Source organism: Eulemur rufifrons, chromosome 16 (genome assembly GCF_041146395.1).
Source record: "Eulemur rufifrons isolate Redbay chromosome 16, OSU_ERuf_1, whole genome shotgun sequence".
Classification (NCBI taxonomy): domain Eukaryota; kingdom Metazoa; phylum Chordata; class Mammalia; order Primates; family Lemuridae; genus Eulemur; species Eulemur rufifrons.
In genome coordinates, this window is record NC_090998.1 from 14,316,453 (window position 1) to 14,343,009 (window position 26,557).

The 26,557-nt window shown below is 38.1% G+C and overlaps 1 protein-coding gene across 1 annotated transcript in view; it reads right to left on the reverse strand.

The window, feature by feature from the left end:
- Positions 1–26,557, reverse strand: part of GUCY2C (guanylate cyclase 2C) — a 67,202-nt gene that overhangs the window by 14,330 nt on the left and 26,315 nt on the right. The window contains exons 11-20 of the mRNA XM_069491203.1: positions 24,709–24,790; positions 21,710–21,815; positions 18,388–18,450; positions 17,772–17,843; positions 17,205–17,309; positions 13,804–13,890; positions 12,558–12,690; positions 10,092–10,229; positions 9,208–9,296; positions 1,141–1,232 (exon numbers count right to left, since the gene is read on the reverse strand). Of these exons, the coding sequence (XP_069347304.1) occupies positions 1,141–1,232; positions 9,208–9,296; positions 10,092–10,229; positions 12,558–12,690; positions 13,804–13,890; positions 17,205–17,309; positions 17,772–17,843; positions 18,388–18,450; positions 21,710–21,815; positions 24,709–24,790 (967 nt within the window). The remainder of the gene's footprint in view (positions 1–1,140; positions 1,233–9,207; positions 9,297–10,091; positions 10,230–12,557; positions 12,691–13,803; positions 13,891–17,204; positions 17,310–17,771; positions 17,844–18,387; positions 18,451–21,709; positions 21,816–24,708; positions 24,791–26,557) is intronic.

A 26,557-nucleotide genomic window follows, 5' to 3' on the forward strand; every position in this document is an offset into this window, starting at 1 on the left:
TGAGGAATTGAATCAATTAAAATTTTTCTCAACCTACACTGTGTATTTTCATCACCTGGGGAGCTATTAAAAATCCTGATACCAGCCTGCATCCCAGACCAGTCAGACTTTCTAGGGTAGAACCCCAGCATTAGTGTTTTTGAAAACTCTTCAGTTGATTCCATTGCACAACCAAGTTTGAGAAACACCACATTAAAGGCTAAATCTCAGGGGCCCAGTTTATCTTCATGACTTTGCATTTTACCTGTCACCCATACAGTCTCATCTGACCTTAGAAACAGCTCTGGGAAGGGGTGGGAAAGGAACTAGAATTAAATCCTGTATTATTTCCTACAACCATTCCCACAACTAACAGCTTGGCTCAACCAATCAATGACCACACTTTTATTAAGCTCACTCTACCTCATCTCCAGCCCTGGACTTTTAGCCTCATTAAATACCCGAATCTTTTGACCTAAAGAGAACTACAGAAAGTTAAAGCTGGAAGGAATCGTAGAAATCATCTCGTTCAATCCAGTTTTCCTGACAAGCAAATTGATACACAGTGAAGCTAAGTGTTTTGCTCAATGTCCTACAGCAATCTATTATCAGACCCTGGTCTAGAAATTGGATCTCCAAACTCTTAATTAAGTGTAATTTTTCTCATTCTGAAGTGTATTCATTGAAAACATGAAGCATCCAGAATTCAACCTTCCAGGGTATGTGCTTTTTTTTCAGACCCTGAATTATCATACTCTGACATATGACATAAGTACCTAGGGCCAAAGCTGGTGATTTTAAGACTTTAAAATCTTAAGAAACATGCTGATTTTAAGAATTAGTAATATCTATGGGCTTCACAGATTCTCAGGACCCATGTTACATTTCTGCAGAAGGGCCTGGAAGCTATATTTTAAACAGATTTAGGATTAGTCAAATTTATTTTTTAATCAGAAAAGTTTTGACCTTGAGCATTTAACTTTTCCCTGACAAAATGATCTGTTAGTCTCCATATCATTTTAAACTGTATGAGGCAGGTGTTGGTTGCAGTCTGGGATTTTTTTCATTGGAACAGGCATTCTTATTCTTAGGTGCCAGTGAATGTCAACTATCATTGAAAACTATGAAATTAGTGAAGAAAAGTAAAAATTTCAGCAGTACCAAAATGTCTTGGCCAGTGTAGTCTCAATTTTTTTGAAATCTGGTCTCTTTTCTGGATCTTCCTCCCAACAGTTTTTGACAAGTAGATACACCTGGAAGAAAGAAGGGGGCAGATTAGCTCAGGGATGGTAAATTCAATCAAGGTAGAATCCTATCCTACTCTCCTTGTAGGGAGTAATTAAAGCAGGGAGTAGTTTAAAAATATCTCCAAGTCTGACAATGAGGATAAGATCCCCAGTTCACTGCAGTTTCTGTCTCAGGCATCACCACCTGCGCTACCTTACCCAGCCATTCCCTTGGGAGAAATCAACTAAAAAATGTGTTACCAATTTGGATGAGGCTGGGCTGATGGGGAAGGCTAAATGCAGGATTTATGTTGGAGAGGGCAAAAATATAGTGAGGCTCAGTGTGTATGAAATAAGTGACTCTAAATGAGAATCGAAGCTTGATTGTCAGTGGTTCTCAGCCACAGCTAACAGTGAAATCATCTGGGGAGCATTTACACAATTTCCTATGCCCAAGCTCCATCCTAAGTGATTCTGATTTAACTGGCTTACAAAATGGCCTTAGTAGGGTTCCTAGATTTAGCATATGAAAATACAGGACACCTAGTTAAATCTGGATTTCAGATAAACAGTGAATAATTCATTAATATAAATATGTCCCAAATATTGCACAAGCAAAGGGAAGTAGTATTTTTTAAAGTTCCCTAGGCGTTTGCAAGGCACAGCTGCAATGGAGAAGTGGCATGGAGAAAAGGCAGGTATGGGGGAAGAGGGAGGAAGACAAGAGGAAACCCGTGGAACCCTCATCTCATTTGCTGCCACTTATTTGCAGCTTTTGTTTGATCAAAAGTGTGGTGAAAACCAGTTGCTTTAAATGAAGTTTATTCCTCATTCTGGCTAAAACAAGATTATAAGTGATACTAAACACAACCCCTGTCCCTGTACTTCACTGGAATGATTCCCTGGGAGGGGACTAGAGCTATGGAATGCCCTGGGGTTGCCTATCTTCACCACTAGATGATGCTCCTGCCTTGGTAAATCGTCTGCTGACTACCTTCGAACAGGATGGGCAGAAACAACAACCACCACGGCTGATACAGCACCACAGAGTGCAATACAGTCAGCCTCCACATCCATGGGTGGAAAGTATTTGGGACAAAAAAAGGATGGCTGTGTCTGTACTGAACATGTGCAGACTTTTCTTTCTTGTCATTATTCCCTAAACAATGCAATATCACAACTATTTACATAGCATTTACATTGTATTAGGTGTTATAAGTAATCTGAAAATGATTGAGAGTATATAGGAGGATGTGTGTAAGTTTTATGCAAAAATGACACCATTTTATATAAATGACTCGAGTACCCGTGGATTTGGGTATCCCTGTAAGTTCCTAGAACTAATCCCCCATGGATACAGAGGGATGACGATACTGGGTGCTTTTTGGGCATTGCTGAGGGATGTATGAATAGTTTCAGGCCTGTATTCTATTGGAACCAGCTATTAGACATGAGATCTTATTCCTCATTTCCAATTCCAGAACTGTCCACCTATACAAATTGAGGATGATCATAATTTGGTAAAAAAGGTTTTAAACATGGATATACTCAGACTAGAAAAGAGGGTTTGGAAAGAGATATGCTCATGTGTGGGGAAGAGTCCCTGGATCCAGAAAATTGGGAGGGAAAAAAAGAATGAGGAGAAGACAGGGACAGGAGCAGTTGTATCTCTGAAACTTGGAGCTACAACATGTCTTTAATATTGAAAAAGAGAGGAAAGAGGCACGGAAAGAGTGTGGCCATAAAACTCATCTGGCAGGATCTTTACAAATTGAAGGAAAATGTTTCTACTTTTATCCTGCAGGAAACATAATGTGTAAGACAATAAATATCTTAAAATACTTTATTCACTATCTTCTTGGATTATTAAATCTCAGGTAAAATTTTAAAAGAAAAAAATTGGAAAATTTTCATGGGTCTTAAAGGCCTTTTTGAAAGATTATTTAAAAGTTAAGCAACTGCAGAAAGAAAAGCTCCATTTCCTTCAGAGGAAGGGTAAAATGAGTGAACCTACATTTCTATATTTTTTCTAGATGTTGGCATACTTCTTTTTAAATCAGGAGATAGAATTTGTAAGCCTAAAATGTATATCACATGGACATCTTGTTCTTTTAGCTCATAAAAATTGAGAATGGTCCCTGCTTACCACAATCAGTATCTACACATACCACTGGGGGGCTGAAGATAGGTCTGCCCAGCCGGCTCTGCCCTCTCAGTGCCCAAGCATGCCACTGAGGGGCTTGAGAACCAATCAGCCCAATTCACCCACCATTGGCAACAGAACAATCCCTCTGGAGGCCTGACATCCCCTACCCTGCTACCATCACCATGGCTGGCACACACTCACATGTGCCACCTGCAGGCCTGGGACTAGCCCACCCAAACCATCATAGCCATCACCAACACCAGCACGGACCACTTGGGAACAAGAGGTTTGTCCTGCCACTGCTATTGCCATTATCCATGCCACACCACTGCCTACCTGCTTGGCCCACAGTTGTCACTACTGATACCTGAGCAAGCTGGCTGGAAGCCTATGAATAAGCCTGCCTAGACTGGCTAACCCCGGTGCTAGTGTTTGCCAACCTGGGGACCAAGGACAGGTGTGCTCAGCCTGCCACTACCTCCACTGGGGTCCAAGTACTGGCCCATTTGCTGTACCAGTCCCCGGAAAACCTTCACCACAGCCTGCACTAACAACCACACCCTAAGTCACTGAGGAAATCACAGACACCACTGACACTATTTACAGCTCAAGAAATCATACAGAGACCACACTACTGCATGTACCCAAAATCTAAGCCAAAGTGCTCTACCCAAAGAACACCATAGATATAGCTTCAGGAAAAAGTCCTCTCCTATGAAAGCAAATTCAAAAAATTGAAAGAAGTGACTGTTATACCAGATGTGTAGACATCAACGTAAGAACACAGAAACATGAAAAAGCAAGGAAATATGATAATTCTTCAGCAATAGATTCCAATGAAAAAGATATTTATGAAATTCTGGGAAAAGAGTCCAAAATGATATTAAAGAAGCCCAGTGAGATACAAGAGAATACAAAAATGAAAGCAAATAAATTAGAAAAATTATTCAGGATATTAAAGAGAAATTTATCAAAGAGCTACATATTATAAAAAAAGAACCAAACAAATTCTAGAACTGAAGAATTCATTGAATGAAATACAAAATACATTCAAAAGCTTTAAAAATAGACTAGATAAAACAGAAGAAAGAATTTCAGAACTTGAAAACAGATCTTTTGAAATAATAAAGCCAGACAAGGCCAGGTATGGTTGCTCACACCTGTAATCCTAGCACTCTGGGAGGCCAAGGCAGAAGGATTGCTTGAGCTCAGGAGTTTGAGACCAGCCTTAGCAAGAGCAAGACCCCATCTCTACTAAAAATAGAAAAAAAAATTAGCCAGGTGTCATGGTGCATGTCTGTAGTCCCAGCTACTTGGGAGCCTGAGGCAGGAGGATCACTTGACTCCAGTAGTGTGATGGTGCAGTGAGGTATGATGATGCCATTGCACTCTACGTGGGATGACAAAGCAAGACTCTGTCTAAAGGGAAAAAAAGCCAGACCAAAATAAAAAAGAATGAACAAAGCCTTTGTGACATATGGGACACCATAAAGTGACCATATTTTTGGTGTCCCAGAAGGTGAAGAAAAAACGAAAACGATAGAAAACCTATTTAACAAAATAATAGCTAAAAACTTCTCAAGTCTAGAAAGAGATTCAGATAGTTAGATTCAGGATGCTCACAGATTCCCAAATAGATACAATTCAAAAAGTTCTTCTCTATGGCACATTATAGTCAAACTGTTAAAGTCAAATACAGAATTCTCAAAACAGCAAGAGAAAAGCATCTGGTCACTTATAAGGGAAGCCCTGTGAGACTAACAGCAGATTTCTCAGCAGAAACCTTACAGGCCAGGAAAGAATGGGATGATATATTCAAAGTCCTGAAAGAAAAAAAAAATTACTCAAGGATACTATACCCAGCAATGTTACCCTTCATAAATGAAGGAGAAATAAAGTCTTTTCTGGACAAGCAAAAGCTGAGGGGATTCATCACCACTAGACTGCCCCTATAAGAAATGCTAAAGGGAGTCCTACATTTGGAAGTGAAATGTATGAAACCCAATGATAAAGCAAACACACAAAGAAGGAAGAGAAAAGACTCAAATGTTACCATTACACAAAATCACCAAATTACAATGATAGTAAGAGAGAAAGAAACGAGCAAAGGATATATAAAACAATCAGAAATTGATTAATAAAATGACAAGAATAAGCTCTCATATATCAATATAGATCAATAGCCTTGAATGTAAACAGATTAAACTTTCCACTTAAAAGTATAAACTGGCTGAATGGATTTTTTAAAATGACCCCAATATATGCTGCCTACAAGGAACTCATGTCACCTGTACAGACACATATAAACTGAAAGTAAAGGGATGGGAAAAGATATTCCATGCAAACAGAAACCAAAAGCAAGCAAGAATAGCTATACTTACAACAGATAAAACAGACTTCAGGTAAAAAAGCAGTAAAATGACAAATAAGGTCATTATATAATGATAAAGGGATGAATTTAGTAAGAGGACATAACAATAATAAACATATGTACACCCAACACCCAAGCACCCAGATATGTAAAGCAAATATTATTAAATATAAAGGGAGAGATAGACTGCAATACAATAATATTTTGGGACTGCAACAACCCATTCTTAGCATTAGACAAATCATCTAGACAAAAAATCAGCAAAGAAGCACTGGATTTAAACTTCACATTAGACCAAATAGAACGAACAGACATTTACAGAGCACTTCACCCAGCAGCTACAGAATATACATTTTTCAGCATATGGAACATTTTCCAGGACAGACCACATGTTAGACCACAAAACAAGTCTCAACAAATTTTTAAAAATTGAAAGTACATCAAGTATCTTCTCAGACTGCAGCAGAATAAAACTAGAAATCAATAATAAGAGGAACTATGAAACTGTACAAATACATGGAAATTAAACAACATACTTTGAATGACCATTGGGCCAAAGAAGAAATTAAGGAGGAAATTTAAAAATTTCTTGAAACAAATAGAAATACAATATACTAAAACCTACGGGATATAGCAAAAGTAGTGCTAAGAGGGAAGTTAATAGCAATGAATGCCCACACAAAAAAAGTAGGAAGATTTCAAATAAACAATCTAATGATGCCCCTCAAGGAGCTAGAAAACCAAGAACAAACCAAACCCAAAACTGGTAGAATGAAAAGAAATAATAAAGATCAGAATAGAACTAAATGAAATAGAGACTAAAAAAGAAAAAAAAATACAAAGGATTAACAAAATAAAAAGTTGTTTTTTTTTAAAATATAAACAAAATCAATAAACCACTAACCAGACTATCCAAGAAAAAAAAGGGAGAAGACCTAAATAAACAAAATCAGATATGAAAAAGGATGCATTACAACTGATACCACAGAAATGCATAGATCAGAGACTATTATGAACAACTATATGCTAACAAACTGTAAAACCTACAGAAAATGGAAAAATTCCTAGACACATACAACCTACCAAAACTGAATCATGAAAAAATAGAAAATCTGAACAGACCAATAACAAGTCATGAGACTGAATCAGTAATAAAGACTCTTCCAGCAAAGTCCAGGATAAGATGGCTTCATTGCTGAATTCTACCAAACTTCTAAAAAAGAACTTATAAATTTCTCCTCAAACTATTCCAAAAAATTAAAGAACAGGGAATTCTCCCTAACTCATTCTATGAGGCCAGCATTACCCTGATACCCAAACCAAACAGGGATGCAATAAAAAAGAAAACTAGAGGCCAATATCCCTGATTAACATAGTTGCAAGAATCCTCAACAAAATACTAGCAAACCAAATCCAACAGCACACCAGAAAGGTTACACATGATGACTAAGTGGGATTTATCCCAGGAATGTAAGGACGGTTCAATATATGCAAAGCAATAAATGTGACACATCACATCAACAGAATGAAGGACAAAAATGATATCATCTCATAGGCACAGAAAAAGCATTTAATAAAAATCAACATCCTTTTGTGATAAAAACTCTCAACAAACTAGGCATAGAAGGAACATACTTCATTATAAAAGCCATATATGATGAACACACAGCTAACATTATACTGATGAGGAAAAGCTGAAAGCCTTTCCTCTAAGAACTGGAACAAGACAAGGATGCCCACTTTCACCACTCCTAATCAATATAGTACTAGAAGTCTTAGCCTGAGCAATCAGGCAAGAGAAAGAAATAAAAGGCATTCAAATTGGAAAAGAAGAAATCAAATTGTTCCTCTCTGCAGACCACATGATTACGATTTCATATCTACAAACCCTAAAAACACCACCAAAAAACTCTTAGATCTGGTAAATAAATTCAGTGAAGTTTCAGGACACAAATCAAAAGGAAAATAAATTATCAAAAAGAAAATAAATCAGTATATCAGAGGGATACCTGCATTCCCATGTTTATGGCAACAGTATTCACAATAGCCAAGATACGGAATCTACCTAATATCTATCAATGTACACACACACACACACACACGCATGCACACACACACAAAGAAATATTATTCAGTCTTAGGAAAGAATGAAATCCTGTCATCTGCAGCAACATGGATGAAACTGGAGTTCATGATGTTAAGTGAAATAAGCCAAGAACACAAAGACAAATATTGCATGTTTTCACTTATATGTGGGAGCTAAAAAAGTTGATCTCATAGAGCTAGAGAGTAAAATGACAAATACAAGAGGCTGGGAAGGGAGTGTGGGTGGGTAGGGTTGAAGAGAGGTTGGTTAATGGGTACAAATACACAGTTAGTTAGAAGGAATAAGTTCTATTAATAATGTTCAATAGCAGAGTAGGGTGACTATAGTTAACAATAATGTACTGTGTATTTCAAAATAGCTAGAAGGGAGCACTTGAATGTTCCTAATACATAAAAATAATTAATACTTGAGGGATGGATACCTCAAATACTCTAACATGATAATTACACATTCTATGCATGTAGAAACAAATAACATGTATGCCATAAATATGTACAATTTTTTTCTTTTTAAATCCTTTTTCTTTTAGACAGGGTCTTGCTCTGTCACCCAGGCTGGAGCGCAGTGGCAGGATCATAGCTCACCGCAGCCTCCAACTCCTGGGCTCAAATGATCCTCCTGCTTCAGCCTCCTAAGTAGCTGGGACTGCAGGCACACACTACCACACTCAGCTAATTTTTCTTATTTTTTGTAGAGATGGGATCTTGCAACAGCCCAAGCTAGTCTCAAATTCCTGACCTCAAGTGATCCTCCCACTTTGGCCTCCCAAAGTGCTGGGATTACAGGCATGAGCCACTGTGCCCAGCCAATATGTACAAATATTATATACCAATTTAAAAAAGAAAAAAAATTACAGAGAATGAGAGGTGTACTTTAGGAGCCAGTTGGGGAGGGGGAAGGGCATAGGGAGTGAGATAAGCTGAGGGTAGCTCCCACAGGCACATCTGTGTCCTAATCTCTGGAATCTGTGAATGTTACTTTATTTGGAAAAAGAGTCTTTGCAGATGCAATTAAATTAAGGATCTGAGATGGGGAAATCGTTCCGGATTATCTGGGTGGGCCCAATGCAATCACGTGTGCCCTAATAGGAGGGAGATGGAGAATTGACAGAGGAGAAGATGCAACCAAGAGGCAGGGATTGGAGTGTGTGGCCACAGCCAAGGAATGTCAACAGCCATCAGAAGTTTCTGGAAGAAATAAGGAATGGATTATATGTCCTTAGCGCCTCTGGAGGGAGCATGGCCTTGCTGAAAACTTGATTTTGGACTTTTAGCCTCCAAAACTTTAAGTGAATAAATTTTTGTTGTTCCAGTCCCCCAAGTTTTTGGTTATTTGTTACAGAAGCCCAAAGAAAGGAACACAGGGAGGATGTACTCACTTCGAGCTCTTTTTCCTCTGCTGTCTCCAGGAATAGATCCGGGCGGAAGGGTTTCATTCCATTGGAATTTTCAACTCTGAAAATCTTTTCTGATTGAATGAGAATAATTCAAATTACAAGGGTGAATACAGCGTGAAGAAATTTCAGCAGACTCTGAATTTGTTCACTGCACCCCCCTCCTCCCCCACCAAGGCTCTTCAGCCCAGTGAGAGTGTTGTAAAGCCTAGGCCAGCACTCAGTAGATAGATGCTGAATGAATGAGGCACGGGGCAGAGGGGTTTTATCCCACCATAACCAGGAGATGTCCCTGAGGTTAGGCTACTCACCCTTTAACTCAACTCAGACACCCCTTCCTTCAGTGGGCTTCCTCTGTCCATACTTTGGCTCCAACCTCTCTACATCCCTTAGTCTGCCTACCCCCTCCCAAACAGTTAAGCACTGGCACATAATAAATGCTCAGTAAGTGAGGATTGTATGAATGGAATGAAGTATTTTTGCCTGAGAAGACATGCGACAAAAACCTGTAGATGTCTTAGTAAGAACTAAACTATGTTTGTTATTTTGCTAGAGTGCTCTAGTTTAAGTGTTAAGCAGACATATTCCCTTATTGGAATCAGTAGGAAAAGGGGAAATTGTAGGGAAGATTCTTAATAATAACAGTGACAATAATGACACCTGGCAGCATGCACTGTCTTATGCTTTTCAGAGCTCTCTATCACTCAATCCTTCCAGTTCCCCTGTAAAATGGATACCGCAGATGAGAAGTCATTACTTCTGCAGATGAGGGGATTGAGACGTGGTCACAAACAAATTAGGGTCTCAGTGAGCCTGGAATGCAGGTTGGCCAGCTCCCAGGAGGCGCAGATGAAGGGGTTGAGACTTACCATTTTTGTCCCGACAGCTCAACGTGTAGAAGGTTTCTTTCCGCAGGATGATCTCCTGAGCGATAATCCCGTAGCTGTACACGTCCCCCTTCTGAGAGACGTTGGCTTGGCGGAGGTGCTCCGGCGCTGTCCACAGGTCTGCGCGTTCACACAGGGGGATGGCAAAGTTGAGGGGAGCGAGTGGCCCACAGGTCTCTAACCTGCTTTTAAGTCCCTACACCAGCTACCCCGAATATGGGTGTTCTTGAATTGATACTGTTCTAAACTTTTGAGGAGTTTATGCTAATACTGGTGATCAAGCATAGAATGCACACCTACCTTTTTTGTTTGTTTGTTTTTTAGGAGACAAACATTCCACTTTTTATTGCTACATAATGATTGTGAAAATTTCTGGGGTACATGTGATATTTTGGGATATCTGCCACCTCAAACATTTATCATTTCTTGGTGTGGGAAATGGTCTAAACGTTGTCATCTATTTCAAAATATACAATAAAGTATTATTAACTAAAATCACCCTACTCTGCTATTGAACATTAGAACTTATTTCTTCTAAATGCATTTTTCACACACTTTCCTTTTAAGCTGACTATGAAATTCCAGGATTTGGGTGAGGCCACATGGCAATATGCCATCTAAAACTGCTAGGATCCTAGTCCTGAAAAGCCTCCAGGCCTACCTAGAACAGGGCTTGGCGTACAGTAAGTCCTAAGTAAAGATATATTGAATAAATGCAGTAGAATATGAGAGGCTGAGGAATTTAATAGCTTATTGCACATATGGAATGCACCTATGAAACGCTTTATAAATAAATATAAATTATACACATATAAGATATAAAATATATATTTCCTTTAAATTATTACAATTTATTATTTTACATATATTTAAAATATATATTTACTAAAAGAAGATAAAGACAGCACATTTAAACAAAGAGACTATCATTGATATTTTCCAAGCATAACATACTGGCAGCCTCCAAGTCAGCTAGTGCACACAGAGGTGTTTTCTTTGGTTTTCCCAGAATTCTTCTAAACAAAATGCATGTAATTTACTCATATTTTACTCTTGTCCCTGCTGCTTCCTAATGCTTTGCATCTAGTCGACTTCACACAAGTGCAGTGCTCCTGTGTCCTGTGTTAACTTCTGCAGACCCCTGGGTTTTGGATCTCTATCACATATCTTATTTAGCAATAACAGGGACATACAATTAATTTTCCTTTGGAAAATTTTCAGGGCCACCTAGCTATTTGTAAACTTTTTGAGATTTCCATCTTCAGCAGTTTCAATGAAAACTGTATTGATTCAAGTTGTTAAGTACTATGATATGTTTATGATGAGGTACATTTTCCTCTCTGGTTCTCCATCCAACATACCTTGCCTTTTCGAATTTCTATCTTATGAATTTTTGTGACTTGCAATTCAAGTACAAAGGATCCTAAAACTTTGGGGTTGTAGAAAAGGTCAGTAAATCTACTTATGCTAAAATTTCAACTAACTGACACCACAGATAGGTAGGTATAACTGAGAGATGTTCAACGGGATAGGATTTGACCTGTAATTCATCTGATTTGTGTTTGTGGTGAGTCATCCGATGAAGGAGGTTTGTTCCACTACATCATGAACCACGCTTGGCACACAGTAGATCTTCAACAATAACTTATTGGATTGAATCCAATATCATATTATGCTTGACATGATTGTGGAAGTAGGGAAAGAATTGTGATTTTCCTTTTATTAAGGAAAAACTAAAGGATTGTAAAAATAGAGTTAGAAATAGAATATAGTTTTTGGATGTAGGTAGTATTTTCAGGCCACATGAGTGCTAAATATCTGGGGTTGTTTACCGTGAGTTATAATAAAGAATAAGATAAACATTCAACATGAAATGCCCTTTATGTTTTACAAATCACTTTTCTTTATGTTACCTCTTTTTTGACCCTCACAACAATCTTGAAAGAGGTAAGTAGGAATATATTTTACTGATAAGAATTTTTTCCTTATCATTTCTTATTATTATAGATAAGTGACTGATGTGTAGAATGGGAAATGGGTTTTCTGCTTTGTAGTCTATTTCCTTGGGCAAATCTTTTAGCTTCTCTGACTCTCAGTTCTGTCTTCTATTAATATAAAGGGTTAAACCAGATAACGTCTAAGTCAGATCTCTTCCTGCTCTTCTATATTTTTTTTACTCAGTTCCACTTCCACAAACCCATAAGTTCTTCATGATTTCTCAGTGGTATCATGGGACACACAGATGAAGGAGATCCACAAGGGACATTTGTTTAATCAAGAGGTATTATTCACTGACAAGTATGAGTGCTGTTGCCTCTTGTGGCTCCAAATATTTATCTTCCAATCAATATCACCATTTCCTGAGCAGTCTAGTGGGTTGGAGAGAAAATTTTTTAAAAACCCAAACAACTAAATAGAAAACTAGTAAACATATCATTCATTACAGACCTTTCTTGGGAGGTAAAATGGAATTGCATCCAAAATCTGTGATCTTCACCACCATTCTACTGTCTACCACGCAGTTGGTGGACTTCAGACGACCGTGGACTTCGGTCTTACTGGAGTGCAGATATGACATCCCCTGTAATTTTCCAGATAACAGGAAAACAAAGAAATGCGACACACTTGATTATTTTAAAGAAAGAAGTGACGTTTTGAAATCATTTCGGCATAGAGATAGTCACGTCATCAGATTTTAAATTTAATGCCATTGATTTTACTTTTAAAAATATTGTTAAAGCCCTAATATTTGCCTGCACAATGTATCTAGTTCTGAAGTCTATTTAAGTGGCAGTGTAAAAAGGTAATTGTCTAAAAAACTCTGGTTCAGTGGTTGTATATAATATGAGGCAAAGGGCTGATTTTTTAAAAAATCTGCTTACTGCTTATTTGGTCTATGACGCTGGGTGTGTCTGTTCCGCTACTACCTCAGTTTAAAAATATGAATAAGAAAGCCTGGCCTTCCTGAAGGGAGGGGCTAGCTAGATTTGTTCCTAAAATGGAATCGGTTTCATCCTATTTTGAAACAGATTGTTTCTTTCCTTTTGTTTGTAAAGAGGAAGCCCATTGCTGGCGGGTGTGGTTCCCCCTGGTGGTTAGAGGTGTCACAGCAGAAACTGGTTTTCAGCCTGGATCGCCGGAGTCAAGTGTGTGTGGCAAATGGATTATTGTAACATTTTTTTGAAGTGACTCTAAGCCTCTGTGATTTTCAGGTGATTTATAACTGTATCAGCCAGCTCACTCTCAGGACCAACTTTTCTTCATCCTTGAATGAGGCCCCAGTTATTGGTTTTTTCTTCTGTTTTCACGTCTGGGAATATACATGTCCAAATTTATCATTGCTTTCTGCAAGATGGTTAACATTTTCTCTTACAAAGTAGAGAATTCAGTTGCCTCCCCTGAAGTTTTATATATTTCTGATTTCTGGAAAATCTATGAAAATGCATTCTCTACATCCAAAATACGAAGAATATAATAATAATTAAAAAAATAACCCAATACATAGGAAACCGGGCTTTGTAGTAAGCACATGCATTATTTCATAAAATTCTCACAACAACCCTGTGAAATGGCTCCTATTATTATTATCATTTCACAGATGAAGAAACCAATGCACAGAGGTTGAATAACATGCTAGATCTCTTTTCTTATATTTGATTTTCACAATTTTTTCTCGTGTTTGTGGGTCTCTTACCTTAGCAATGTCATACAAGACAGAAATCTTAAACTCCCAGTCCATGAATGTACCATCAGGGTAGGAAATTGTGTCATTTAAAACTTCCTGAATAGGAGGAGGGGGAGAAAAAGGAAGAGGATGAATTGTTGAAAGGAAGGAAGGATATTGTGGAGAGATGATTACAAGCCAGAGAATGATGTTCTAATCATGAGGCCTTAGGATCAGGAACAAATTGGAACACCATTGTCCTGGTCTTCATGAACACCTATTCTTTTCTTCTCTACATAAGAAGTGTTGGGTGGTTTTCACCACAAGGAGGTGAGCAGGAGGTACCCATAGCATCCCGAATCCCAGTTCTTTCATCAGATGGGAAAAAGGAATGAGCAGCCCCCACCTGGAGAGTGGGCTGGCACGCCTGATTGACAAATGGCTACACTTTATGTTCTGTCTCATCCAAATTGGACTATTGTTTTTTGAGGCAGGGTCTTGCTCTGTCTCCTCGACTAGAGTGTGGTGGCATCATAATAGGTCACAGCAACCTCAAACTTCTGGGCTCAATCAATCCTCCTGCCTCAGCCTCCCAAGTAGCTGGAACCACATGTGCCACAACACCTGGCTAATTTTTCTATTTTTTTTTTTTTTTGTAGAGACGGGGTCTTGCTATGCTGCTCAGGCTGGTCTCGAACTCCTGGCCTCAAATGATCCTCCTGCCTTGGCCTCTCAAAGTGCTAGGATTATAGGCATGAACTACTACACCTGGCTTGCACTATTGTTTTTTAACCAGGAATTGGTATTATTGGTATTAGAAAATTCTTTCATTGGGCTTATGTTTTTACTCACATTATCAGTTGCATCCACAAAAATAATCCCTTTTACATTTTTATGTTTACTAAGTCCTCTGTCAATAAGAGAGAGATCTTAAATTTTTGTGTAAATTGTACCACCTAGAATTTTGAAGTCACTATTTTAACATGATGATGGTTCTATCAGGATACAGGGTTTTAATTAATCTAATAAATAACTGTTCTTCCTCTAAACAAGACTCTTACTGATAACCTAACAATAATTTCTTATTTTAGGAAAAAGCCCAATTTTACCTTAAGTTTAAACTCAGACACTGTACCAAGAATTTCCAAGCAAGGGTCTAAAGTCATTAATCATTTCAGATAAGGCTGGCTGGGCTGTGGTTCTAGATCAAGTTAGGAAGATAGTTGTGAGCAGACAGACTCTAAATCTCTCCTTTCTACCCTTTATTTCCCCATCTCTTCCCCTGTTCTCATCTGCCAAATTGTAAAAGTTGATTATAAAAGGAATACATGTTTATTATAGAAAATGTGAAAAAAAATTACAAAATATAAAAAAGAACAAAATCAAATCACACTAATTGTACCATCTAATCTATTCTCATTTTGGTATTTTCTTTTAGTCTTTAATGTATACATATATATATATAATATATGAATATATTTTACAAAATTGGGATCATAACTCATAATCAAGTTTATATGCTATTTTCTGAGCAATTTTAATAGGTGGCTTACTTATTTTTTTTAGAAAAGTTATTGCACGTAACCTCTAGAGCAGGCACAGTGTTTGGTGCTGGGATTACAATGGGACCTCTTATGGAGTTCACAGTCTAGTGGAGAAAAGTGACATTCATAAAATAATTAGACCAATAAATACAAAATTATAACTGTGATAAGTACTATGAAAAGAGCCTAAAAATCTGCAGATTTGTTATTTCATTTGTTAGATCAAATGTTAGATCAAATGAAGTAGGGAAGCAAGAGTGTTGGGAAAAGAACCTCTTGTGGAAGGGAAAATGAAAAGTTTGGGCCAGGCGCAGTGGCTCATGCCTGTAATCCCAGCACCATGGGAGGCTGAAGTGGGAGGATCTCTCGAGGCCAGGAGTTTGACACCAGTCTGGGCAACATAGCAAGGCCCTATCTCTACTAAAAAAAAAAAAAAAAAAAAAAAATTAGCCAGTTGGTGGTGCATATCTGTAGTTTGAGCTACTTGAAAGGCTGAGGATCGCTTGAGGCCAGTTCACAGGGGCAGTGAGCTATGATCACGCCCCGGCACTCCACCTTGGGTGCCTCTAAAAAAATTTTAAAATTAGAAAAAAAAAAAAAAACCAGAAAAGTTTGAAGGTCCTATTATCTCAGCACTATTTATTAAATTAGCCTCTTTAATCACTTTTGTTATATACTTAATGATATTCTTGTCCCATGTATTTTTCTTCCATAAATTATCTGATTATTCATGAGCTATCACGATACTGCTTTAATTATAATAACTTTCTGGCAAATAATCTCTCATTCTTTTTCAAAAACATTTTGGTTATTATTGCTCCTTTATTTTTTTTCCTGATGATCTTTGTTAATTAAAAAAAAATGGGGTCTTTGTCTTTGATCAGAAGTCCATTGTTTTCAGAAGAACTTATAACTTTTCAATATGAATTACAGTTACTGGCGTCCTGGTAAACTGGTTTGCAACAGCCCTGATTTACAGTACGATGCTGACTACCATGGTGAGATATCCTGCCCTGCATGGTTTGAAGCTACCAAGATTTTAACACTACGGGCCTGCAAATTCCTGAATGTTTAACAATCAGCTCTGAATCAGTCCTAGCCAGCTCCAGCAGGCCACCGATTCCTATCTAGGGACATGACTCTAAGTTCTGTTTAGTTAAGATTTGATGTCTTAGGAAATTTTCAGTGTTCTTAGCTGATTCTTGGAGTTTCATGTTATTTTGAAATAAATATTTTTTGTTATTAAAAAAGGGATTTTTTGAGTTATGTTTTCTGACTGACTTTCTGATATATATGAAATATATATTTAATATGTAAGTTATTTTCTATATACTTATTTTACATCTAATCATACAAAATTTCTAGAATTTTTTTGAGTCTTCTGCATTTTCTATATAAATGAAAAAGTAATCTGCAAATTGAAAAAAGATCTATTCTTTTGTGAAAGTTGTCAAAATCAAACCGGGGAGTCAACTAATGTTAAAATACTGACAAATGGGGCCAGGAAAGGTCATTAAAAGAGGGTTCTCATGCTTGTATGCTTGATAAAAACTATCACAAAAGACTCTACAAAAACCGCAACCTTGCAGAAAGGCCATTGCTACCTTGCACAAAAAATTTTTGCGAGGATAATCTGCCCACCATTTGCCTGTCCAGCCTCACACTGACATCACCCTATTCTTTGCTGAATATTTGTTGGTTTGTTTGTAAAGATATAATAGAACTGAGTGATAAAATCTGAGTGATCTAGTTTGGAAAGCTATGAGCCCACCAACTTTTCCTTACAATTCCTTAATGTTATTTCACTGGGTAAATATTTTAAAAGGCCTGCTGAATATTTAATATGATTGACTACTTAGGAAATTGGAAATGACCATGGTTTCTTACCCGGAGGGATCCTCTCTCACAGTATTCGATCACCCCAAAGATCATGGTGTCAAGCTTCACTGTGCCGTAGAACTTGGTCAGGTTGTAGTAGTCAATCTGAAGCAACTACGAGGATATGTTTGTTTACAAAGCAAATCAGCCAGAATAGGGTATCAGAGTAAAAAGTATTATGCCAATAAAATGTGTTTTGCCTTAGATCTTTAAAAAAGATGTGTTGCTGTTAATAAATTGAATGTCAATACCCAGTCCTTTACTACACATTACATCTTACCCAACAGTCTTTCCTTTGTTAGCAAGGGGACTTGAATACAAACTTTGAATACTTTCAGATAATATCAGGGCCATACTGTAGGAAACACTAGTAGATTTCCAAAATGCTTTAGACAATCAAACCTCACTCTTCACTATCTCTTGGTAGAATTTTCAACAAGAAGCACAGCCACCCATTTCCTAGCCTGAGGGCTTCTCTGTCAGCATCCACAGAAGCACCTTACTCCGCTGGACCTCCACGTTTAGGAAAAATGATGGAAAGTTATTTCTCAAGGGTTTGAAGGAAAGGATACATACCTTGTTCAATTCTATCTTCTGTTTCTCCGTGAAATTGCCATCATTGTGCTTGAGGTCTTTGAGAATCACTCGCTGCAAAGATCAATTGAATGAAGGAGATACTGTTGTAGTGTAATTCCTTATGTGCGTATTATAATAATTTGCTTGCATGTCCCATTAGACTGTAAGCTCTTGAGAGCAGTGACAGTATTTGACTGATATTTATCTCCCTGGTGCCTAGGACCTGGGATATGGTAGGCTCAGGTTTGAATGTTTCTTCAAGAAAGAGCAAATGCAATGTAAGAAAGGAAAGAAGGATGCAAATCCCCCATATGAGATTGTCATATTTCTTAGCAATGAGCCAAAACATAATAGCAGTGTTGCCCTGACTGCGCTGAATCTTTTTTATATTTCCTTTTCCTTCCTGCACGCCGACCCTCCCCCCAGTTTGATTTGTCCTTCAATTTCCCCAGGATTATGAGTTTTGTAGCCCTTGAAGCATAGCCCTGCCCATCCCTGTTCACAGAACTGCCCCGGGAGCAACCAGGGCACCCCCACCGTCGGGATGTCGACAGCGAGGGCTCAGAAGGCCCAGAACATACCCCAGTTGAAAGTTCAGAGAAGTGGGAGAGGTCACCTTTTTGTCGTATTTGCACTGTCGTAGCCTCTGGATTGTATCTCGTCTCCTGTCATCGTCGATCTAGTACAAGAAAAGGCAGATTATTCCATAAGCTTCATATCTTGTCCCATCTACTACCAAAGGCTGAGAGGCTCTTCCAGGTGGGCTGGATCTGCTGTTTGCTCAACAGCTTGCGGGTTAGGCTCCAAGAAAAACTGTTCTGATTGACTTGTCTTTCCCTCCTCCTACTCACATTCGCACTCCAACAACATCTTGTTCCCAGGTATCTACCACCATCACGTTTGACTCTGGCTTTCCTTCCTTCCTGTTTCAGCCTTCCTTCAGTGGGGAATTTTCTTTGCTCCCTTCTCTCTCGCCCCCTTTTCATTGGGAATCGTTGTCTGTGGCTACTGAAAGACGCTTTTGCAGAAGGGTATTGTACATTTGAGTTGCAAACTCCTGTCTAAAGGCCCCTGTAGCAATCAATGCAAACGGGGAAACCGGCTGTGTCCAAGGGGAGCCGTCTCATCAGCTCTGGGTTCAGCCCGCAGTTGCCAGATCACCTGATTTGTCAAAAGAAGCTGGTAATATGGATATGTTGGCAATGAACTTAAAAAGTTAAATATTGAACAAAACACACAGGTGCACACGCGCACACTCTGCAGTTGTATGATGCCTGGCACAGTGCAGATTAAGGAGCGTCAGTTATCATCACGTCATCTTCTCATTTAACAAATGAGGTATAGAAGGGTTAAATGGTATTAAATGTCACGTAAGAAGAGAGGGGCAGGCAGGACCTAGGCTTGTCTGCTTATTGTGTGTTCTTTTTACCATTTTAGATCTCGACAAGGTCATTTAAACTATTCGAACCTCAGTTCCTTACTGTGCAATCCTAACTCACAGGGATATTTCGGGATCCAGTGAGACAAAGTTTGTGACATTTTCTTGCAAGCTAAAGGACTTCTCTTTTTTCTCCTCAAATGACTTATCATCATCTTTTATAATTTTCTTCTGTTTATTACTCCATCTCTTCGACTCTCCTGACTTCTCTTTCTGTCTGGATTCCTTGGTCTGTTTTTCTGACCTTGTCTGTTCTAGTTCTGGGATGTTTAACTCTTTTTCATCTCATCTCTTAGTCTTTCTTCCTTATTTGCCTTCAGTGAATATCCAGAACTTGAATCACCTGTCTGACTGTATGGTATTTTCCATTCTTTCTGACCTTGGCTGACCTTGGGTTTTCTCCATGTTCTACCTCAGTTGGGGCACCTGGTGTCTGCTCTGGACAAGCAGTTCCTGTCTGCCTGCTCCCCAGCCTGTCTGAATCTCAGAGTAACAATGGTACCCGTGCTCTGAATCATTTCTGACTTCCGTCCTTTGAGTTTACTGTCCTAAAGCCCTTTTCCTTGGCCAAGTGAGTGGTTAATCTGAGGAATTAACTAATACAAACTATGTTTTCATAAAAATTCTATACAGAACCCGACAATGGATAGATGGGTTATATTTTGGGAACATTTACATTTTAAGAAAACACATATACACAAATGTTTTAGGCTTAATTCAAAAGAACAAATATGAAATATGGGGTTTTGAGCAGTGGAGAAGTGCCTGAGGAGTGGAGCCAGGTGTCCTACAGAGACACAGGAGCACTCACTCCTGAAGGTCTCTCCTCTTCCTGGCATTAAATTAAATAAGCAGGAGCCCATTGACCTGAGGGTTTCTGTGTATTTTGCGTTCCTATATAACAGCTACCTACCTTAGTACATAAACAATCTCAAACGTAATTTGGGAGTATATTTTTGTAACAAATAGCTGGGTTTCAGCCAATCAAAGGCAACCAACTGATCAGACCATACCCAAATAAGGCAAATGCCCGGCTTTAACCAACCAAGTTATTTGTGTGCTTTACTTCCTGGTACAAAGCTTACTGCCCATGCTGCAGAGTGGAGCGTTCTGAACCTCTTTCAGTTTTGAGTGCTGCCTGATTCATGAATCACTTTTTGATCAAATAAATTTTGCTTAATCTGTCTAGATATTTTCTTTTAATACTAGGTATTTCCCATTTGTCATTTAGGTCAACAAATTCTGTCTCTAGAAATCCAATAGTCTTTTGATCATATACATCTTACCATGAATTACTGCAAGACTTATTTTATCCTGATACTTACGTGTGATAGATTGGTCTTTGTGAATAAAAGTTTTATACATGAGGTTCAGAATGAATGCATTAGGAGGGTTACTGTGGAGCATGTAGTATTTCTGAAGGAAAGGAAATCCTAGTCCATGTATAGCTGTGAGAGGATCTGAGTCATTAAAGGGCAGCATGCAGGACTTGGGGGGAGTATCATTAAGAGTTAGTAGAGAAGCTCCACAGACAAACCTACCCATGCTGCAATTTTGTTCCTACAGATTTTAGGCAAGGAGACATCTCAAATCACACTACCCAATTGCTTTTGCCCTACTCTAAGGGAGTCCACGAATTCCCTTCTGTGAAGGTCCTAGGTCTTCATATCTTCTTAATATGCTTTGATATAAAAGCTCTCATAATTATATGACATATGGTAGGTGTTAGGATCTTACTTAGACAGACTGGGTTCACATTGTAGCTATGTTCCTGGAATTCAGCTCTGTTACCTCCATAGGGCTCAGAGGAAGATGAAATGAGTTAATGCATGTGGCACATAATACATGCTCAGGAAGTGTTAGCTGTTATTACTTGCGGTGATCTTACTCATTAGTTGTATGTGATCCTGCATTGTTTCTTAATCCTTTGTCCTTAAGTTTCCTTATCAGCAAAATTATGATGATAAAGCTTAACTCATGAGTTTCTTGTGAGGAGTAGATGAGACAACACAGGTCCAGCATTGACTGCAGTAAATGGGAGTAAGTTATTACTGGCTGCTTCTGGTATTTCCTGGCTGAGGGAGAATGTGGGCAAATATCAGTGGCAGCTTCTTTCTTCAGCAATGAGTAAGGCAGTCATAGGTCCTTAATATGGGTAGATGAGTATCCAAGGTATAGAAGAACTCAAATATTCTACCCATTCCTGCAACTCTTCCATGACAAAGTCCCAATATGTGCAATTCTCTTCTGGGTCAGATGCAAGAAATTAGAAGAAACCACATCTCAGCCTCCACTGAAGTGTTCATTGGGTCAACTAGCTGACATTTGGGGCAATGAAGAATCAAGGGAAAGGTAGGAAACTGAAAATTGGAAAATATCTATGTCTTGGGTTCTAGAGCAAAGTATCCCTCCTTGGCACATTTCCTACCATGCTATCAAAGTCTTGTCAAATACCTGGCAAATTGCACCATTACCTTTCAACAGGTAAGGTAGGTTTTACCTTCAGGCTAACATGATTGGTCTCATTGGTCTCCAGAGGAAAGATATTTTCAGGAGGAATGTGGGACCATTTTTTCTGACGAAGTTCATGATCTTTTCTATATTTTCTGTGGAAAAAAATAGAACCAGTTAACAGGTTTTTATTAGTATCCATACCATTCAGCTTCCAGACACTGGGAGAAATTTAGAACCCTGGTAGTCTCAGGTAGATGTGTTGTGAGGGAAGGTAGCCCAATGATGTAACTCCTTGTTCTCCAAACCATCAAGCGCTGGCCATGAGTGGACCTGCAAAGACTCCTGATGGGCATTTATATTTCATTTTCTTTTCATTTCACTTTCCCACGTACCTCACTAAAGTAGTCCTTCACTATAATAAGGGATCCGAACTGATGACATGGAAATAGTGAAGAAAAATACAGAGGAAGAACATTTAAAACTGATAACCTTGAGAGGCAAAAATGTTAGTTTTTGAAACACCAGAGAATACATCAGAATCCTAAATTAGACAGTTCCTCTTATGCATCTGTGCCTTAGAAGATTTTTTTTTTTAAAAAGAAAAAGTATAGAGAAAATGTAACAACATGTATCCCAACATACAAAATTTCATACTTGTTTCATTCAGATAGTATAGATGAAGCAGAATTCTTAGGTTGTAGGGGACATACACTTTCAATTTTACAGATATGCCAAATTGCTTCTCAAAGTGGTGGTATCACTTTACTTTCCCATCTTGAGAATCCAAGTTTTCCATGTGCTTGGCAACATTTGGTATTGTTAAACTTTACTTTTTTTACCTTTATGATGTTTGTTTGTGAAATGGAGTTTCATTGTCCCTTTACTTTGTATTTTCTTGATTACCAGAGAAATTATCTTTTCAAACATTTTCTAGCTATTTTATAGAATATATAGAATCATAGAATTGTATAGAATTATCTATTCATAATTTTGCCCATTTTTCCTATTGCATAATTTTTTTCTTATCCTTACTAACTTACGTGAGTTCTTTATACATTCTGAAAAACAAATCCTTTGTCCTTTAGTGTTGCAAATACCTTCTAGTTTATTGCTTCTTTCAACTTTGTTATATGGAAAATTTTGGTTTATTATGGCCATATTTATATATTTTTTCTTCTATGACTTTTCTTTTTTATCTTGACTGAAAAGTACTTTTCTAACCTGAGATCATAAAGTCATTTTCTATTAATTTCTTCTAAGTTTTGAAGTTTGATTTTCACATTTTGGTCTTTACCATTTAAAACTCCATATAGAATGGACTGTGTCTTTGTATATTGTTTCAAGTAGAGTTTTAATTTTATTTTTTACATGTGGAAAACCTACTGTTCCAACATCATTTACTAACTGACTTATAATGTCATCTCTGGTGTATTCCAAGTTCCCATACTTGCTTGTGCCTGATTCTGGATTCGTTATTCCTTTCCATTGACTTGTTTGTGTCCCTGAGTTTGCCTTTGCTTTTTGTCCATTTGATAAACTCCCACTCACTTTCTCAAGGTCATTCATAATGCCTTTCTTAATGTCCCCTAAGCAGAAATGATTATTCTATTCCTATGTTTCCATCTACCTTTGAGTATTCTTCTATTAAATACATATAGAGTAGCATATTATTGAGCAATTATTATGGCCCTAAGACCTGGAGGCAAGTAGGATGAATATCAAGATCTTGCAATCTCCTAGCCTCTCATCTCTTTACCCCAGGAGATTCTTGGGACTAAGAAGAGCCAACTGTCATTCATATTGAATAAGAGGATTCCATAAATTGCTACTAATACTTTTCTTGCGTAGGCTGTATAATGGAAAACTATATGAGTAACATCTGTCTTCCAGGTCTCATGGACACATCATTGCTCTGGCCGGTAGGAAGCCCTATCTCTGCCATCCATGCTCAGAGACAATGGGAAATCCCTGTTACTATCTTTCATCTTGTGCGTTATCCCTATCTTAAGCTGATCCCCATTTGGACTTGGTTTCTGAAGGAAATTTGGGGTTCTGCTCACTCTCAACTAAATGGTCACCACATACTGTAGACAATCTCCTATATTTCTGAGCAACACAGTTACAGGAGCCAAGCTCTGCTGTCAGATTGAAGAAAATAGTCTACTTCCTTTCCTGGAGAAAAATGTCAACTGGCCTGTGGCAGGCTGGGCACTCAAATGATGAGAAAATATCGTGGCATACAGACCAAAGTGTGTGATACACAGGGAAAATTGTTGTCTGGTTTAGTTAGGAAATGCAGTTGATCCTAATAATGTATTAGGTACAGAAAGTTCTGTGTTCAATATATACAGATTAGGAAGTGGTGTGGTATTTACTTACTCGCTTATATATTCAACACATATTTCTTAGTACACACCATGTCTCTGGCTAGGCACTTGATATACCCGAGTTGAGTAGAAAAATCATGGAACCGATGGCCAGAGTCCTGAGTTCTAGTTCTGGCCCTATCCACTGCCTGGCAATATGATTCTAGACAAGTGATTGGCTTTCTGGATTCTCTTTCCCCCATGCTAACACAGGGGACTTGGAACAGATTATTTCTAAAACCTCTTCTAGTCAAAATATCATGTAACATAACGATTTTGAAATCTCCCACAATATACCAATACAACAGTAAAAATAACTATTTTCATTGATCTAATGCTTAATCTATGGTACTCTTTACACATTACCATTTCTAATCCTCAGCTGAGATGAAGAAATTGAAACTAAGTAACCTGTTTAGGTTGCTAAGTAACACGCTTAAGACCACAGAACTAGTAAATCACAGAACTGGGATTTGAGTTCAGGTGCCTCTGATTCCAAAGCCCTAATCTTTCCTCTCAATAATATTCTGTCCTTGATATAGTCTTTGATGCAGAAGCCTTCCTTATCTTAGATCAGTCTGGAGACCTCTTTGCACACATACGTTATCATCAACAGACACCAGACCTCTCCCCTCGCCCCCTCCCTCTCTGGATGGCGAGCACGGGCAGGGAGGGGTACCTGAGCACCAGGAGGGCGATGAGCAGGAGCAGTACCACAGCCCCCGCGAGGGTGAAGACTGCAATCAGCAGGATCTGAGGGCCTAGGGAGGACAAGACAGCGCACAATTCATTAGTAAGGACCTTTGACAACAGAGCAAAAGCATTTCCAAGATTCTAGTTGTATAATATAATTTGGGGACAGGAAAGAGAAAGAGCCCTTTAAAAAATATTTATCTTTTATTGATCTCTTCATTGGTAATATAGGTCCTGTGTCCCCAATGTATGAAGAAAACCATCCAGCATGTGCCCAAGGAAAGTAGTTTTCATTGCCAACTATCCTTGTAGCCTGTACATCTCTTTTCTTTCTAACAGGAATCAGCAAAAGTTACAAGAACGTAAAAGCACACAAATAATTTTGGTGGTAGAAGTCTACCTGGTGTCCTTGAAATAAATACACCTAAAGAGGTTTCACAGAAGAAGAAAGAGACAACTATTTTTAAATACAGAGCACACATCAGAATAAAAGTCAGTCAGTGTATATTAATAAATGGCAGTGTTGCATGCTGGTTGTTTCCAAGTTCTAGGTTGTTCAGGGAAGTCAATAAAGAATGTGATCTTATTTATCAGAACACGAGTATGTGGGTGGAGTTGTGTAGTAAGTTGAGACTGTCAGAAGAATAAGTGAAATCCAGGAAAATGTGGATCCAACCCAGGAAAGCACTGACACAGAGATTCAGTATGCAAAAGAATATGCCTGGGTTGAGAAGGACAACCAAAATAATAAATTGCACAAGAAAGTCATGGTTCATACATGCCACAATGAATTCCTACTAGAAAAGGAAATTAGTAGTTCAAGAAGAAAAAATGGAATGGATTCCAAGCAATAGACAGAATATGTAAGAAGCTGGGAAATATTAACAACAGCAGTAGGGGAAGAAGATGTGTTTCTTCTTACAGTAAGGAAAAAAAGAGACCCAATCAGAAACTCTAGCAAAAAATGTTCAAGGACTACATAGTCCTTGGACATGGAAAGAAGAGAGAATCCATTTTATTTTGTGCATCACAAAAGGGAGACACTGGAGCTATATAGAAAAAAATGTTATCACGGTATAATATTTAGCTTTGTGTAAATAATATTTACACCACAATAGTAATAATAATAATAATGTTTGCTAGTTTTCAACTTATAGAATCAACTTACAGGTAAGGCACAGAGGTCTTTATTATGGTTACCAAATACGTATTATCAACTCTGACAAATTAAAGAAAAATACAGGAAAATTTAGGAGATAGAAGAAAGGATTGGGGAGCTAACATCTTCATCTTACAAAGTGGGGGAGCAAGACATTTTACATACAGGTGTTAGACCAATGGTAGAAGCTCATGCATATTAATTACAATGAAAAAGAAATCCAATAAACGTACTGACAAAGAAGATACAACTGTATTGGGAAGAAGTGAGAAAGAAAGAAGGCCAATCAGAATGAACTAAATTTTCATTCATCATACAAAAAATAAATAGATAATATCTAAAGTTTATAAAAAAAAGCAGCATATTATTTAGAGATATGTGAAGAACTAAAAGCAGAAGTGACTGAGAGACCAGGGATGCTCTGAGTTGGGACCAGGCACATTCACTTTTCTTCATGAACATCTCTACTATTGGATTTTTCTTTGCTAAAAATGTAGCCAATGTAGGTGCCCTTAAAAAGGAAAGACCAAGACCTCTTTATGAAAGTAGCACCCCAAGCCTTCATACTGTATTCTCTGTCATGTCACCATAAACTCCTCGAGCACATGTTCCATGTCCTACTTGTTCATCCTTGTACCTTTAGCATCCAGCACATGGCAAAGTATCAATAAAAAAT